Below are 18,986 nucleotides of genomic sequence, written 5' to 3' on the forward strand. Positions count from 1 at the left end.
AGTGCCACCCAATTCATTGCAATAAAATACTGTTAAACCCGCTTGCCCACACGTGTACAATTAATAAATAAATGTACTAAAACATTCAAGGGAATTAAAAGTTTCATTTAAAAAAAATTCCTTTGTCAACACAAACCTTCGTTTGTGCCAAGTTTTACAAGCATGTGAAAGCTAATCTAGCAAAAAGCACATGGAGGATTGTGTAAAGCAAAATGACTATCCATTTAGAACAGATTTGTTGGTTTGCAGGCCAAAGGAAGACCCGTCTGCCTCCTTCTCTACTGTGATATCATTTCTTAGAAAGAAGTAGAAGGTCAATAATCATATTTGAAGCCCCAATATCATTTGCGATTATTCTTTCTGGACAGGAAACTACTAAATACATGCACTTAGGATTCAGTCAGTTTAGTTTACTGCCTTTCAGTTGGCTGTTCGTGTTTAATTTCACCACTCCAGATCTGATGCGCCGTCAATTGTAGCAAAGAGCAATTGTAACATAACGTTTTGAAAATGAGGTGGAACTTTTTCAAAAACACTCCTGAAAACGCGACCTTCCAAAAAACGTGGAAAATGTTGCTGTGCAGACGTGAAACGACGCGTTTTCTCATGACAAGTCCCCAACTTGGAGACCACCAGTCTCACTCACGCTTCAGTTTGATGAAAGTTCATACATTCAAACAAAATACTTGGACGTTTTACCGTAACTATAATTCAGATAAGTGTAGTTATTCTTGAGTAAAGTAAAGTTAGCGTGGTCGTCACAAAAATATCGTGAATAAACATCGTTAGAAATGGGCCGGCACAGTCTGGTGTTATAGAAGAATTCAACAATGTGCACTGCAATAAGAATTATTTCATGAATATTATAATAAAGTAATGACTTTAATCACTCGCTGCTATTCTCCATCACCTCGATACCTCTCAGCAGTCATGAATTTAGATTTCATTTTCATATGGTAATGACACTCATCACTACGTAGCCGCTAAACTAACTGAAAATGAATATCCTTCATTCCTAAAGCAGAGTTGCATTTATCCCCAGGTTGAATTTCTACACATGTTCTGCTTTCCCCGGCGCCATCGGGAAGCCGGAGAAATCGTGGCAGTCGTGCCGAAATGAAGAATTACCGAACTGATCGTCTTGGTCGACGGTTCATCAGAAACAATGGCAATGTTTGTTTCGCAGTGAGGAATCGTCGGCACGTCGACATGATGAAATCGTAACGCGCAACGTTCAATTGCTTCCCGAATCAAAAGTAGAAAGCCAAACCCAAATGAGATTACGCTTTTAAAAGGAAACTTAAGGAAATTGAACAGAAGACTTTTGCAATGACTGAAAAGCTGTTTTATTGTTCTCGTCTTCTGAGCTTGTTGATATATTCCACACACCATTTACAATTTGAAGATTTTATTTGGGGACGATGAGCAGCTCTTTTCATTTCCCTTATGCATTGTTATACAATATTGCACCGTTGTACAACAGTGTCCACGAGAAAAATGCATTATGTAAAATGAGTTACATTATGTAAAACAGCTCTTTCCAAGTGTGCTTTGTTGCATAATGGATTCTACAGGAGGAGTGTACACACTTTAAACATGGTTTGAATCAGTGGCGCAGGGAGAAAATGCATCATTACATGCACAGTCGTTCTGGATTATTCACTAATATAATTCAAGTGATCAAGTAAACGGCATGTTTCATCGGAAAGCGACAGCTCCACATGGCTTTCTCCTTGATACTCCGATGTTTTGTTGTATGCATACCGAACATGAAACGCAGTAGTGGAAAGTAGGCAAAAAAAAAAAAAGCCACCGATGGAATAAAGAGGAGACACTTTTCATTGTAATTGAAATGAAAGCCATCGTGGACGTTACCATGTTCAACGAGACAATTCCAGATGTCTTGAAACTAACTTGAGTATTAACATGCATGAATGTAGAAATCCTTCACTGGACTTAAACATTGAAACCAGTGAGTTTTTACAAAGATCACATTTTTTGAAGTGCACATCTGATTATTTCAATAATCTAAATACTTCAATCAATGCGTCTGTAAACAGACTCAACTCGCCTGCAACCATCACAATGGCTGGTAAACCGTACATAATCCCTGTAATCAGTGCTTGACTCCTATATCGCGATATTTCTCACTTCAATGTCTAAAATCAAAATAGGGTATGTCCATGACCCCCACTAGCCCCGATGTGGCGCCACCCCTGGATTAGACTATAATAAGTGAGTGTGCATTTGTTAGTGGTGACCTTAGATGAGGCGTCTTACCTGGACCTGACCCTCGATTGAATTGGTATTCCAACAACTCATAAGTGATTCATATGTAGACCAGAATTGGAAAAAATGCTGTAAACACTAAAACAAAAGACAAGATAAGGAGAAAGTGGCAGTAAAAAAAACAAAAAAACAACGTGGAGGTAGGCACTGTGAGAATCCCCAAAACGGGTTACGTGGTGCTGAAGCCTGGCCTGAACCCCACTGAGACCAGGAGGACTAATTGTTAATTAAGCTGTGCTGATGAAAAAGAGCTCAAGTGTAAATGAATGTGTCAGTCTGAAGAAGCACTCAGACACACCTTTTTACCCCCGCGAAGGAAAATCAGCATTATTCTAAACTCGACAGTGCACTCCAGCAGTTCAGAACTGCTTGGTTATTATTCACGGCGAAAATTGCGAGTTTGCACGCGGGCCGGTTGAAAAGTGAGCGAGACGTGAGCGAGGGGGATGGAGATTAGGGATGATTCATTGGAGACGGTGAAGAGAGGCTTTCTTTGGTTTGAATTGTGCCGGTAAAAAAAAAAAAAAAAAAATGTACCACGGGAGATTAAAGAGGGAATGCTTGGTGACTTTTTTTTTTTGAAAGCTTTTTTTTTCTTGAACAAAAGCTTTTTTCTGACGCTCAGCTGTCTCATCTGTGATGTGACCAACCGCCATCCGAAGCGTCTAGGCTTTCCCTGCTGCTGCGCTGCCCCGAGGGCAGGCCTCGGGCAGGTGCGACGCAATGTCCCTGAGGCTGTCCCTCTCCTTGGTGATCTCCTCGATGTCCTGTTCGACGGCGGCCATGCGGCTCTGCTGTTCCCTGGCAGCCGAGTGCAATTTCTGGATCTTGGAGCCGAGCGCCGGGCCCTCCACGCTCCCACGCAGCATGCTCAGACGGCGAGCTGTCTCGTTCAAGATCCGGTCGAATCGTTCCAGTGGCACGGTCCCATCTGCTCCCGACACGACAGGAGAGAAAGAGAGAGAGAGAGAAAGAAAGAAGGCGTTGAAATAAGACGTGAGGGGAGGGGGGTCTTGTTTTTAAGGCTGTGGTCCATTAGCGGCTGTTCGACATCCAACGATCGGTATCGGCCTGGATGGCGACCTAATTAAAGTGATTATGCTCTCAAGCGTGTTGACCACAGAGGGCAAAGTCTTTGCCTTGAGAGTTAATTCTACAAGTTCTATATATTCTATTCTATTATATTATGACAGGTTTAAATTAACTGGACATACAAGTGTATACATGTGAGTGTATGAGACTAAATATAATGTTGGGACAAGGTTTAAAGGTTAATAAGTTTTCAGCCATTCTTGCCACATATTAGTTTAGTTTGTTTTTATTTCATTGATTGACAAAACTGAGAAATAAAACAACCAAAATATGAATAAAAGAGAGCAGAATAAATGTATTTAATCTGCCCCTTTATTTATTATTACTGTCACTATTACTATTAATAACAATACTACTACTAATAATAGTATTACTGTTGTTGTAGTTATTATTATTAATAATTATCTATTTATCTCTATATCAATATAGATAGAGATCAAATTGACAAATGCAATAACATTGACATTTAATTAAATTATTAAAAAAGGAGACTCATGCAAAAGAAATGGTACATCCCAATTAAAAATCAAGCTTAAAACAAATGAAACTAAAATAAAGATTCAAAAGTCGACATATCCCATGTTGAAATGACGCAGAAAGAAAACGTTCATGACGATACAAAAAAAAAGCTGCTCTTTACTACGGGTGACAGATGTAGACGGGCGAACATAAACTGGGAGAGGATTCCACATTTTGGGCGAATAAAGCTTCTACGTTTATGACAGAAACATTTCATAAAGCATGTTAATTAGACATACACATGTTTGCACTGCAAATTCACGTTCTATTTGGTTTGTTACATTGACATATTGTGTACGCGTGGGAATAAGGAAGTGTGACAGTGCGAAGCTCTTTGAGATGTGTAAATCACCCCAGCATTTGTGCACGCACCCATTATAACACGTTTAACACCGAGGTGACGCCAAAAGTCTGTGATATGTAAAGTCATTTTCCGTGTTTTGCACATAAGCGCTCAACCCATTGGCTGAACGAGAAGCTCTCAACCTGTTGCTGTTTCCACATGATGCACTGAGAAACCTTTTGAGTAGGAAATTAAAGCCCCCCAGTTCTGAAAAGGTTTCTCTCGCCTATAGATCGCGACAAGTATATCTTATTAATCAAGCTACTTTAAGTGATCCCTTTGGGCAAATTATTTTAGGCCCCCAGAGGAACCGTTTGGGGCTGTGGGCCTTGTTTAGAGACCTGCAGTGGTGACCTCTCAGCGGCGACATTTAAATAAAAAAAAAAATTAAAAAAAAATCAGAGAGAAGGGTTTGAATTAGAGTTTGAAAATCCGCTTTCTATTCCACATGAGCAGCAGTTCTTTCTGTGTTTTCCCCGGGACTGTTTCCATGTTAAATGAGCCTTTAACAAGCACTGAGCTGTTTGGTGATCTGGCATTTAGATTATTGGATTTTATAGACGCAGAAGCCGACAGAGGAGCGACAATAAAAATCATTTTTGAGCGAGACTTACCAATCTTGCTGATTAGCTCGGTGAGTGCGACGGAATAGGCCTCCAGCTGGAGCTTGGCTGCCTCCATATCTTGCTTCACGCCGGTCAGGGAGACCTCGCCCTGGGAGTGCAGAGAGAGAGAGAGAGAGAGAGAGAAAAAAAAAAGACATACTCTAGAAGCAGTCTTTTAAGTCGCACAGTGGAAGAATGGATCGATATGCAGAGACTTCACTGTTCGAATGTGAAAATGACTGTGGTTAAGTACCCCCGAGGCGAGCTGGGAGTTTGCTCTGTCGGTCAGCAGCTCCTGCGCAGACAGCTGCTGCAGAGCGCCGTCCAAATGTGAGCCAAGGTGAGCAGATGCAGTCCTGGTGTGCTTGGCCTGGGTCAGCGCGGCTTTGGATTCCTGAAGACGAGGGAAATAATGAAGCGAAATGGAGGAAAGGACAAGGCCGAACGGTTTGACGGCAACCGCTAAACATTTGAAATAGTTACGACTAATGTGGCGACGCCGCCTTCACACAACAACGCCGACTCACGTCACCTCCTCCACCCCACAGAACCAAACTTTTTGAAATTCTCAATTTCTTAATCTTAATTTTCGTTATATCGGCTTGGCGCCGTGTGGTACTGGAACTCTCTGGGATTTTCTGCTCGACCCAGAGTCGATCTGTTTTCATGACCGTGTGAATGTTTAGTACACGAGACCCGGTCCCTCGATCGCACGTGGTACCGAATCCAACAACCATCTGCTGTCAAGTCGCATACATGCCACTTCCACGTCACGGACTGGAGACTGACATGACAAATCCGCGCCGGAGGAAGCGTTCCAATTTTATCTGGAGAGTATCACGTTAGATTTCGAAAGAGAGTCCTGGTAAGCCCAACTAATTAATTTAAGACCATTAAATCCGAGAGCAACACATGCACTGCTCTAATTTTATATCTCTGGATTCACATTTATATACTGCAGTCATTTTTTATTATTTTTTTTACAACCAACAGCTGAGGAAATATAGCAAAAGGTGAAACCTTATTGCTTTCTACTCTGAATGCAGAAGAGTTTATTTGCTCATTTGTGTATGAATAACAAATTAAATACAGGTCAGATACAGAGCTCATTTGATGAGAAGTAAATGCGCAACTGGGGTTTGAAATGGAATAACCTCGCTCTGACCTAAAGACAAAGTAGAGAAATAGTATTGACTGACATTTGCTGGGAGTAGAGAAACAAATCAATGAATAAATAAACTTTAGAGGTTGGAGTGAAGAAAGAAAAACAAGTCATTTTCAATAAAAACGACATAAAATCACATCGATATGAAATTAGCTACAGACGGTCCACACTGCTGTATCTTCACGCAGTAAAAGCAAGCGCTCGTACCTTCGCGGCGGCGTTTGCCGTCAGCCGCGCTTCCCTCGAGGTGTTCCTCGACGAGCCGGAGGTTTCCAGAGCGGGTTCTATCATGCTTTCAATCTGCGAGACCTTCCTCCTGACGTCCGCCAAGACCTTCTCCTCCAGCGGCTTCTCCTTCTTCATGGCGGCCTTGGTCTGGCTCTGCCGCCGAGGCCACTCCGCCGCCATGTCTGCAGTTTCAGGGTGCGGAGTTGAGATCCCGCCAGTGACCTCGGCAATTTACGACTCGAGACATTCGGTGCTTAATGCCTGGTTAATTAATTTACCGTCACTCATTGTATCGTGAATGCGCGTTCATAAAACGTATGTTGGGGGAAAAAAAACTAAACTTAATGCATTCTACTTGAGCTCCTGTTGCACTTAATACATGACAAATAGGTCAAAACATTACAACAGCGATGACATATTTATTATAGTAATACTTCAGTCTGCAGCGCTTATTCTTTCTTCTTTTTTCCCTTTAGTTTGAGCACTTGACATTTCAATTTAAGGAGAATAATTCAGTTGACATTCAACCAAAACAGTGACGCAAGACAAAATAAATAGAGACTCACTTTCAAGCCGTCTGTGCAGGGCGACGGCTTCGGATTCCACCTCTTTTCCCGTCACCACGGATGACAAAGCCACGACCTTTGCTCCTTCGGCACGGGCTCTCAGCTTCGCGGGGACACAAGTGGGAGGAAATGCTTTGTCAGTGGCGGCAAATATATTCAAGGGAAAAAAAAAAAAAATATATATATATATAAAGAAAAGTGTGTCTTTCAAGGACACAAATCGAAAAATGGCATTTGAAGCGATCGCCAGTCGAACACGTTTGAAGACGAGCTCAGTGGGAAGCGGCTGCTAAGATCATTGAAAGTCACGCGACATGACTACATTAATGCATCGATGCATATTTCGAGTGGGAAATTATGCCGTATTTACGTTTTGCATATTTAGAATACCCGAGGAGTCTGCGTCCTTCATTCCACCAAATCAAATTTAACTGGAACCTTAAAACGCGTTGAACCTTTTTGATATATGAACATAAACTGTGTCTTGTGTCACATTTATGACGTTTCAATTACAATTTTAGGATGTTAAACATTTCAATACATTTTCAGCTAATTTGCACTGAACTATAAACATTTCAACCTTCTTTATCAGCATTCTTTTTTGTGTGTGGCAATTTATCAGGTTTTAAATAATTTGGGTTTTTTTAAGGAGTTCTTTTGTGTGCCATTTTCATTTGAATTCAGCCAAAACCTAAAAGTCCTTTTGAAAATGACGTTATGCACATAAATATAGTGAAAACAAGGTAAAAAGTTTATTTAGGTAGAATTCAGAGAGCCACAACAGGACGCCAACTCGATCATCTCAATTCACTGCAGGGCCAGACTTGTTATATCTTTGATTTAACTTGGATATGTTGCAGCTCTGGTCTAGGCTTTGTGGCCTTTCTCTATTGACTTTGCAAGTTCTTCCTTTGAGGTAAATTGAAGACTCTAAACTGTGAAGATATAATATGAGACCGTAACTTGAATAACTTTGAGAATATTTCATGTTTTTAACTGTAAAAAAAAAAAAAACAACCCTGAAACTAAAGTTATCTCATTTTAAAAGATTAGTGATGCTCACATAGTGTTCTTGTTTCATGCTGCTTGGGATTCTGTTGAATGTGTGAGTCATGAATTACTCAAGCTACGATTAATACTGACAGCGGGAGATTAATAAGTCGTACGCAGCCTTTTTATACAAAGAAAAATGAGCTGAGGAAAAGAAAAACACTTAATTAAAAAAAAAAACATGTTTAAACTGTCTTGGTCGTGAAAATGCTCAGCGGCAGCCTTCATATTTGTATTATCGATTCATGTTTAACTCTTGGATTCACGCTCGATGTGTGGGAGAAAAATGTGTTAGTTTTATAGTTAATAGTTGGTCGTCTCTGCGAGAATGAGTTTGTGGTAGCCCGACATGATAAATACATAGTTTTCAGCATTTCTGCCGTTTACGTGTAAACAGGAAACACTTGAGTGTAAAAAAAGAGTCTAAATATCATGTATAGAAACGGCATTATTTCCACCTGGGGTTAGTTAAGTAGACTAAAGGTTTTACCGGAAGCTTTGAGAAAAAGAGAGGCAAATAAATAAATAAATAAATAAATAAAACATTAGCACAAATTTACCTCGTGGATATCTTCCATGCCCTGCATGTTCCTACTGGCCGTCTGGATCAAGGGTTGCATCTCCTCTTTGATTTTATCAACAAGATTATCTCTGGCTTGAATTTCCTCGTCCAGCTCTTCGGTCCGTCTCAGCAAGTCGTTGACCCACTGAACAAAAAAAAACAAAAAAAAACAAAACAAGACCATAATCCCAAAAGATCCAATTAATTTGTAAATTTGACACATGGCATTTTACCGCGTGTCACACACATAATGCGAGACAACACTTCTACAAATTCTACTTGCTCACCTCGGCTGTGCGGTTGGTTGGAGGCGTGTGTGTTTGGTTGGCCTTGGCGGCTGACGGGCCGGCGTCCGTCAGAGCGAGCTGATGTAAGGATGATGTGATGTTTCCCAGGGCAAGATGGAAACCGGCGCTTCCTTCCTTCATGGCCGACTGTCTGGCTACTGTGTCGTTCAGCTGCACCGCCAGGTTCTCCTTCTGCCGCTGCATTTGTGTGATTCTGGAGTTGTGGGGGGAAGGGCAAAAAACAAAGGAAGTAAAAAGGCAAATTCTTTTTGTTTTTAATTCAAATTAAAAGTGTTTTGTGCCCATTTGATTTATGACTTAACGTCACTGTTGTATGAGCTGCTGAAAAATTTGCAGATGTGTCAAAAGTAACTAACGTTCTCGACTTGCAGGTTAAAAAAAAAAGGACAGACAAACAGGAACAAGAAACAGATTTTTCAGATGGTTCATCAGATGACTGAACTCAAAAGAAATGTCACTTCTAATCGTTTTAATGTGGCTTCCGCACAATATCCCGCCCATATTTATTTTATTTGACTCGTTTTTATTTGATTTTATTATTTCCCTATTTTTAAATTCATTTTTTGTTTTTAAATCTTTAAATTGACAGATGACGTCAGACAGGGGGATCCGGGGACCGTGATGTTTGCATAGGTATAATATGTACATGGGGAGAGTAGAGACATTAAGACGGTCGGTGTGAGAGTAGATGAGGGAGGTAATGGGGTGAGATGGAAGAAGATGATTTCGTGGCGACCCCGAGCAGGAACAGCCGAAAGAAGAGGAAGAGTAAAAAGCTTATCAATGCTTATCAATACACAGGTGACAAAAAAAAGGCAATATAATGCAATTCACTTGAATTTTTAGGGCATTTTATTCGTTTTTAGGGCATTTTAAAGGTATTTTTGTTGGTGACACACTCGTGCGCGCGCACACACACACACACACACACACACACACACATTACCATAGTAAGGCTAAACTTTAGATATCGTTTCTGCATCTTGAATCTTTATCCTCTTTTATTGGAAATCAGTGACAAACTGGAATGGAAAAAAACACCAAAAAAAATGCAATTTCAATGCCCACTAAAACTGCAGTAATTCTAACTACTTGCATTACTTCTGGACAGGTTATTTAATAGTTAACACGCGCGTGTGTGTGTGTGTGTGTGTGTGTGTGTGTGTGTGTGTGTGTGTGTGCGCGTGCGTGCGTGTGTTCTGCAGCGGGAACAGTTCAATACGATATAATAGACAATTCTAACCGCCATATCAAAGTCAATATAAGTCCCGGAACAAGGCAGTGGAGCTTGTTATGAGTGAGTAAAGAGGAGTAAAGAGAAGTCGACATTGTAGAAAGAAAGCATGATGAATTCATAAAAAAAAAGTGTTAGGCATGGTGCAATGGATGCTAAAGTGCCATTTTATCACCTCTCCAGCTGCAGTAATACCCGGTCTGTTTTCCTCGGGAGAACAGACACACACACACACACACACACACACACACACACACACACACACACACACACACACACACACACACACACACACACACACACACACACACACACACACACACACACAATCACAGCCTCAGTCACATGATTGGTTTTTTTCCCCTCTCTCTCTCTCTTTTCAATTTCTGTGTGAACAACATGAACATGTGGTTCTGACTGGCTGCTAAACATCATTCACTCACACAATAACACATTTTGCATGTCTGGAATGACGACAGAAAGCCGGAACATTGTGCTTTGAAGTGGTTTTTATGCTCCCAATATAACCGCTGCGGCAAAACCTGAAAACAACTGGGCCATTGGGTAGCTCGCACTCGCAGCCTCGAGGCAAAATTTATTTTAAACTCTCTTCTGCGTAAGTAAACCACTAACTAGTAAATTACAGTGATCGAAATGAGATATTTCAAAGAAATAGCACCAGTGATTGGATGCACTTCTACACCTTCACCTTCATTCACAGACATAATTCATATTCATACATCTGCACTTTATCGCACGCAGCCCTGCAGATTGAGTTGAACAGCTCACCTTGAACTCTTCTTATGAAATACACAAGCCTCCGTTTTCTCACAATGCCAAATGGATGTACTGGAGTAAATCGGCCTCCAATGTTCCAACAAGAGACGGACTCATAAGAGAACAAACTTCACAAGGTTTTCTTATAAATTGTTGAAAGAACGGCGAGGTAGTTCATGCACTGCTTTCTATGAAATGTACAATAAATGAGTGTGTATTTGTACGTATGCCTATGAAATCCTGGTTCGCACCTTCCATACAGCACTGACTCATTGTTTTGTAAATCAAAATTAATGCAAAAAATCACCACTGGGAGAAACTTGAATGATTAAAACGCCTTTTTTTTGTTTTCACAATCTTGTTCTTTCATAATCTTTGTGAAAAAAAAAAATCCCAGTGATGAATATGTGCAAATATACCACACTATGCACAAAAGTAGATATTTCTGATATTCTCATGCACATACTTGCAATACACTCATTAAAAAAATTAAAAGATTTTCTTTGCTGTTGAATTTGATCATGTTATATTTATCATCTGTATCTTCAAATTCCCGTGACATATTTTTCATGGTTGAAATATGTTTTCTCCCTAAAAATTAATAAAAAAAAAACAAAACAAAATCTGTTATCAGCAAGTCTGAAACTCTGGAAAAACATCACTCAGCATATTAAAGGTCAAACGTCCAAGTCTAGTATGAAAAAGTGGAAGAAAAACATATTTTTTAGTGCAATGGAACTTTTTTTTAAAAGTTCGTAGAAACTTTTCTTTTTTTTTTTTGCAAACATGACCCGGGGCCTCAACTATACCCCGCATTTTTATTAGTTTTGAAAAGCTTAAAGAAAAGAGGACCACTCTTTCAAAGGTAGCCCCATCTGAAAATGTTATTTTTACTGATCTTTTGCTGATTTAAGTTATTGCCCCGCTGCAGTAGTATACTAGTACTCTTGTGAACTCACTGTTTTGAGGCTGCGGTCGGAGAAGAAATGAACGTGGACTACTGCTGGTCAGCTCAGTGTGGAGTCAAATCTATTATCTGGAAATATTAATCCACAAAGCAATCATACGTGTTAAACGCATTTGTCAGGAACGGGTTGTATAGTCCCTGTCAATAAAATGCTCCTGACATGCCTAAGTATGAATACATAGGGGACCATTTTTTTTCGTGGGAAATGCAATTTAATGGCACTCATCTGTGCATAAACTGCTCAGTTTGCATCCTCCCAAGTGACACATGCACTCGCTGGCATGTGGCCGTGCTCCGAAGACGAACAGAAGTCTCCTGAATCAGCCAGACTACTGTTAGAAGGGGGTAATCAATTTTGAGCCGCTCGCTTCTTTGCTCTCATCATGGCCACCGGAGGGCTTTTTGCATCATTCCGTCTAGCGTTCGGGATAATCCTCAGAGCAATCACACGCTAGGAGATGCAGCGAGCGTGCGGCAAATCCGAGAAAGCAATAGGCTTACAGTGGAGAGAAGCCGTCCCCCTGTGGCTAAATGTCTTACTCCTTAACTCCAGTGTGCTTTAAGAGCCGGCTGCGAAGAGGAGGACCGCGAGCCGTAACACTGGGATCGGTGCACTTTGTTAGAAATACACTGTCGAAAACATAGTAATCCAGGAACATCTTGAGAATCAGTAATGAAAAAGGAAAAGGCTTTATGTGCATGCGAGTATTCACACGAAGGATTGTTTTTGTCTGGTGTGCGTTTTCTGAGCGTACTGCCTCGTCAGGTTCCCGATGTACTCCTCGGTGGAGTTGTCCTGCAGTAGATCCATCAGGAGGCCGAACGTCTGCTTGGAGGTCGATAACGCCCTCGCAGCGACGGCCTCGATGCGGTCTGCTGCCTCTTCGTGGCTGCGTGGGGGGGGAGAGACCAAGTTTAGACAAAGGGAAGTGAGAAAAGTCCCACAAATTCCACGACTGCATCAGCCCGAGGAGAGGTCGATGACTTCCACCGGCGACTCTTGTGTCCAGCTCAGATTTCTACGACGGCCGTGCGATAAGTACGGCAATCCGACGGCATCGACTCGTCGCCGGGTGAAATGGAATCCGAAAACCGACCACCGCAGTGGCCCGGCCGCGTTTTGTACAATCAGTCTGACTCACCTCTTCATCAGGACCTGTGATTCATTGACCATGTTGCTCCACTTGTTAGGTCCTGACACCAAATCAAAAGGAATGACCTGCGAAAAGTAAAGCCACACGGCGAGAAAAGAAAGAGGTGCACGTCAGGTTTGGACAAGTTAAATTAAATCATCTGAACTGAAATCCCCATATATCATAAAACATCATAATTAAGGGATTTTTCACACTCTGGTTGACTGGGTGTTTACTTTTGTTACAAGGGGTGTTTGCTGTCAGAGCCCCCCCCCCATTCATGTGTTTGTAGAATAAAATAAAAGTAACCCTCATGAGCCTGCCTCAAAATAGGGATTTTGGCTTTGCAAACAAACAATAAAATAAATATAATGAGCCTCTTCACATAAATATATGCAATCAAAAAGGGTTCAAAGTAGGGGCATATAAAAAAAAAAAACTAAAAGCAAAAGTATCCCCTGAAGTTTGATTCAGATAAACGTAGTGCGTTTACATTTCAGCCCCCTTTCCAAAAGTGACATTTAATTTGACAAAATGCAAATAGAATGGGACAAACGGCATCTACACTAGAAACACGAGTGTTATTTCTTCATTTTCGGCGGCTGGCTCTGCTTATTAATGTGGAATTAAATTGCCGCTGCTTCGGGCTTACCCGGGCGATAAGAACGATGAAAACACAATATGTTTGCGCGGACACGCAGAGACACGTAATCAAAAAAAAAAAAAAAGAAAAAGAATAGGAAGCTATATATATATTGGAAAAAGCAGGCCTCATCTCACCATACCCAAATAACATGCCAGGAGTATCCATAATAGATTCGCACAAGCGTCGAGGAGAGACAGAGAAAAGCCTCCCGGCGTGTGAAGAACAAGTTGTTAATTTTAGCGTCCGTCAAACCGCCTCTTGGATTTTCTTTTTTGCAGGCAGGCGTTTGCCACTCAGGGAGCTGGTGTGAGTGAGGTACGGGGCGGTGGGGATGAAATATTGTTTTGCTTTGGGGAATCTTTGTGTATCTCTGCGACAGAGCACCGCCAAGCGTAGTAAACTGCAGCATCTCGTAATAATGACAAGTAATCAATCATTTTACTTGCAATAACAGCATGGTTTCCCCCTCTTCTTCTTCTTCTTCTTCTTTTTGTTGTTGTTGTTGCTGTAATGACAGCACGCGAATGCTGTGAACCCTCCTTTGTGCTAAAGCTGATAACCTGTATTATCTCGGCAGGATATGGCGATAACCCATAAAAAGAATCCTCTCAGTCTTTGAGCAGCTCTTGTGGAGGTGCAGCGGTCAGTTTTTAAATAGGCAAGTTCACGGCAGCAGTTTCTCTCTTGGTCTTCAAGCAGCTCTTATACAACTTTCAGGAGTGCTCGGGGGTCATTATCGCTATACAGGATGAATCCTTTTCCGAACAGAAGACAAAGAGCGGTCGCATTGCAAAGTGTCCACCTCCAGAATGGATTGGAATGAGGAATATATTGACCTTTGTTTCACCGCAGCACCATCATTCCTTTGTCAGTCTCCTTGCGTACACCCTCTTGTACCCGTCACTCTCTCTCTCTCTCTTGGACTCGCAAGTAAGGACTTTCGCCAGTCGTCCAGTGCGATCTGGTGGCATGTCTTAGCCCACCACAACGCCTGTCCTTGATCCCCCTTCAGGAGATCGATATAGAGATGCTCCTCGTGCTCTTAGACCACTACTTGATGACCTTCTATTGACCGGACTTTGCTGATTATTAAGTTCTTTATTTAGCAAATTCAGTATCTGTTCTAAAGTCACTTATCCATCTCTCAGTGAATGGAGCTTGATGTATTGATCTGCTGATGCAGCCTAAATGAAAGAGTGGAGATACAATTCAAGGAACGCCGACCTTGGCTTGAAAAGGCGTCAACATGGTCAATTGATGTCGAATCTTAAATGGGCCTCCTATTAAGCCAGATTTTTTTTTCATGGTTTTTATAAAACATATGCTATATATTTTGAAAAGCCAGTGCAAGAACGTTTTGAGATTCACACTTGTGATGTCCTCAAGTGTGACTTTTCCCGCCGCCACTAAACCTCGCAGTTTCAGCGTCTGTCTCTTCAAGGAGGCCCCCCTTTTTAAACCCGCTTTTCACTGAACGTTTCACTTTTTAACGACATGGAGCCCGCCAGCCTGCGGCTTCAAGTGTTTGTAATTTGACACCAGCGTCAGTCCACTGTGAGTCTTTGCAGCGGTGTGAAACCTCACAACTAAAAAAAAAAAACTATGGCTTACATCTATTATTTGACATTTTCCACAAGATACATTAGTGGAAACTTCCTAAAAACCAGAGAGGTGAACATTTTTAAATAAATCTATATGCTATGTGTAATAACTTCATGCACCTCAGGGGTGTCAAACTCATTTTGCTTCAGGTCTACATACAGCGCAACTTCATCTCAAGACGAGTAAATAATAGCATTATATAGTATAAATAACTGGAACTCTGCATGTCTGTCTTTGTTTTTTGTAGTGCAACAAAATGAAATTATTTCATTAAGAAGTTCACTTTAAATAAACTGTCATTTTACAACACATGACAAACCTGATATTAAAATAAAAGAACTACAAAATAAACCATATTTTGCCTCAGTTCACCATATGCTTTCCATCTAATAGATCAAAGTGGATTTCTATTAGACTATTTACATCTTTGAAGACATGAAACATTTAGCCACACGTAGCCAAAAATAGAATAGTTTACATTATGGTCAGAATCAGAATAGTTTTATTGTAATTCAACAATGTATAATGTAAGTGACTTGTCAAAATCAAGGAATTATCTTTATTGTAGACACATTTCTACATCTGTGGAGTAATCCTGATTAGCTAAACCGACTCACCACTTCATCCAAAGTGCGCCCCCAGTAGTCAAATAAAGTTATTGCAGCTCATGTCATAATTTCTCAGAGCTAGCAGCTGCATGTTTTTCACCCCTGGTTTACCGGCTCCATGTGTAAACACAATGCCGAGAATGTAAGAACGTATGAATGGCTCACTGTGTTGTCGAGGTCCAGCGTCGCCCGTTTCAGCTGCTTCTGAGACGTCCCGATCATCAGCAGGGTTTCTGTGAAGGCTTGACACACACCCCTGCTCCTTTCATCCTTCCTCATCTCCTTCCTCTCTTCCTCCGTCGTGCTGAGGCTGCAGTTCAAAGTCGATGTGATGTCACGCAGCTGGGCTGAAAGCGCGCCCGAAGAAACTTCCAGCAAAGAAATTTGTCTTATGAAGGCTTCCCGTGCCTCTGCAAGAACAAAGAATAAAAACAAAAACAAAACCAGAAAACAAAACAAATTAAATCTTTCACGGATTATTTCACCAAGAATGCCATTCTTCCAACTCTTTGTAGCCGGTAAGCCGTAGTTTGACACTTCTCAGTCGGCTCTCTTTTCATTACGTTAATTTATGTGAGGACTCTCATCTGTCTTGTCTGTCGGTACTCAGAGAAAAAAAAACAAAAAAAACCCTAAAGACTGCAAAAGCATTTGTGATTCTGTCCACATACTAACATCTCTGTCATTCTCACTTTGTAATCTGTGGTGTTTCTAATCCAAGCGGATGCAGCTCAACACAATTAGAAGAACATATCTGGGCTGCCGCACCGTTTGTGACACGCGTTGCTGCATTCCGTGCGTTTTGCGACTCTCATAATGAGAGATAATAAGGGTGTGCATGTGCCCCCCCCTGATGTGAGCTGGTTGGCATCTGTATGCCCACACGGTGACTCCGTCACTCCCACATCCTCATTAAATCATTACGAGGCCACCCAGTGCCTTGAAGAACACGACTTGTAACTCCGTCGGTGTATCGCGTGGGTGTCGGGAGAGGGATAGTTAGACAACTCTTATCATGATTGCAACAATAATCATAATAAACCAGGGATTAGAGATGCACCGCCTGTCATATAAATAGGGATTAAGTTGGTCGCGCGGCGCCTTGTTCTATATTGTTATGATTTGTCTCCATTTGGCCTGTGCAGCTGAGCCTGTGAGCCTTTTCCCCTCCAAAGATAATGAGGATATATCAGCATTGTGTTAAAGTAATTGGGAGAGGTTTGTATTGTTGCCTGGCTCCTGATTCAATCGCTTTGTTACGTTGCGTCTGTGACGGCGTCACGCCGAGGAGGCTTCAAGACTGAGGCGGCGGCCCATTTGCAAGAACTGTCTCTGGTCTTGTTGCGAGCCTGATCTGGCATGCTACCAACTCGCAGCCAAAAATATAGCTGCGACACGTAAGAGGGCCACTGAGAGAGTCAGCCGAGTTGTCATGACCACATAGGAAACGTCGCAGAGTGCGACGGGGGGGGGGGGGAATCGTCTCGGATATTGGTGGCTGTTACCTTGGAAGGCCAGGAAATCCTCCAGAGCATTGGGGAGAGTGTCTTCCCCCTGGTGCTCATGCTCAGAAAGCCTGGCCGTGTGATGCTTCAGGAGGTGGGGACGTTTCCCAAATCTTCCCCGGCAATCAAAGTGAGCCAGAAGCTTCTCCAAATCCTGCAGGCGAGTCCTCAGCTCCTCTGCCTGTAATAGCGTCAACATTTGTCAGCGGCGGCGTCATTGAGAATACAGGGTTTTGTATTGTTTTGGGTTTTTTTTTGGTGAGGACCAAAAAAAAAGAAGCACGTGACGCTGCTGCTGCTGCAACTACAAACACAGCCACAAAGCATCTCTCTATCCAGATTTGTATTTATTTATTCGGATGCCAGGATTGAGATAGGTCTCTGATTCTCGGTACGCCAAAACATCAAAATGTAGTATTTCAACAAAAGCAATGAATAAATGAATATCAACAACAGGATAAGGACGGAATAGGCTTTTCATAGTCACATCCACTCGCTATTCTCCGCACAGCATGTGGCCAGGGAAAGCGTTTCACGAGATAACTACAGAAGACTTCTCGGGAGAACGGAAGGCCACGTCGGTAAACGTGAGGAAAGTGCAGTGATTGGCACCAATTTGTTGACCCCGGCAGTTAAATGGTTCAGATCCATAAAATGAAGACGGTAATCAGGCTGTGATCATGCCTTGTTTCTCTGTGTGCTTTTCACGCTGGTGTGATTGCCGGGTGTGTTCTCTCGAGCAGGAAAAAAAAAAAAAAAAAAAAAAACCCACACTCGCTGATTGTATATGTACACAACCAAGGCTGTTAGTAAGGTTACAGCTTCAGTGAATTTAACAATATGTGCAGCTCCTCTGCGCTCGCTCTTGAACAAGTCTCATATGTTTTTTTTTCTTCTTCTTCTTCATTTTCCCTTTATTATTGTATTCCAGACTCTAATCTGCAGTTTTCAAGTTTCTCCTTTGTTTTGCTCTCACTCATCAATCAAGCATCTCTGTCTTTTTCAACCTTTCGCTCGTCGTGCTTGTAAATCTTTTTCCTTTCTGTACATAAGCCCCGGGAAAAAAAAAAAGTAAGCGGAAATATAGAGAGTGCAGGAGACAGAAAGCGAGAGCTGGGGGGGGGGGGGGGGGGGGGGGGGAGACTGAGGACAGTGAGAGTAATTGCAGGTGTTCAGAGCAGACAAGGGTTGGGATGTTCACGAATTGCTAACACTGTGGAAATGCATTCACGCGGGTACAAGCCGGAGTCCCGGAGAGAACACACAGCCACTTTAGCCAGAACAAGGGATGCGTACGGAGAAAAGACAGAACATGTTGGTGGTATTGGATTGTCCGCCAGAAGGCGAATGCAGGTGCGCAGCACCTTAGCATACAGACGTGGGCAGCAACAAATCCAAAGGGACACAAAGAGGCAGAGCAGGGGATCATTAGGGGCAAATGTCTCTTTCTGTTTCACTGCACATCCACCGTATACTTGCAATGTCCAAATAAAAAGGAGCCATGTGGCTTGTCACGAGGAGGATCGGGCTATTTTAAGAACAAATTTCACCTTACAAAGTGCAAAAAAAAAGGGTTTATGTGAATGGACGCAACATGATAGGCTGTAAACACACATGTAAAACCTTCACATGCACTGTGGAGGAATACTGATGATGATGAAGACGATGATGACGTATTGTTTCTTTCAAAGTGGAACAATCTCATGTTTCCTCCAGTAGAAATTGCAGTGAGTTCTGAGTTGTATATCAGACAATATAGTGAAAAGATGAATCTAAATTATTTAAAA

General features: G+C 41.9%; 1 protein-coding gene across 1 annotated transcript in view; it reads right to left on the reverse strand.

Moving 5' to 3' along the window:
- Positions 1-2,143: 2,143 nt before the first annotated feature.
- The window catches only part of lamc3 (laminin, gamma 3), a 129,486-nt gene continuing 112,643 nt past the window's right edge, over positions 2,144-18,986 (reverse strand). The window contains exons 18-28 of the mRNA XM_080510274.1: positions 17,200-17,380; positions 15,860-16,104; positions 12,848-12,924; positions 12,461-12,595; positions 8,707-8,920; positions 8,418-8,564; positions 6,808-6,910; positions 6,221-6,423; positions 5,102-5,242; positions 4,858-4,957; positions 2,144-3,220 (exon numbers count right to left, since the gene is read on the reverse strand). Of these exons, the coding sequence (XP_080366400.1) occupies positions 2,955-3,220; positions 4,858-4,957; positions 5,102-5,242; positions 6,221-6,423; positions 6,808-6,910; positions 8,418-8,564; positions 8,707-8,920; positions 12,461-12,595; positions 12,848-12,924; positions 15,860-16,104; positions 17,200-17,380 (1,812 nt within the window). The 3' untranslated portion in view covers positions 2,144-2,954. The remainder of the gene's footprint in view (positions 3,221-4,857; positions 4,958-5,101; positions 5,243-6,220; positions 6,424-6,807; positions 6,911-8,417; positions 8,565-8,706; positions 8,921-12,460; positions 12,596-12,847; positions 12,925-15,859; positions 16,105-17,199; positions 17,381-18,986) is intronic.

The sequence above is a fragment of the Blennius ocellaris genome (assembly GCF_963422515.1).
Source record: "Blennius ocellaris genome assembly, chromosome: 15".
In the NCBI taxonomy this organism is placed as follows: domain Eukaryota; kingdom Metazoa; phylum Chordata; class Actinopteri; order Blenniiformes; family Blenniidae; genus Blennius; species Blennius ocellaris.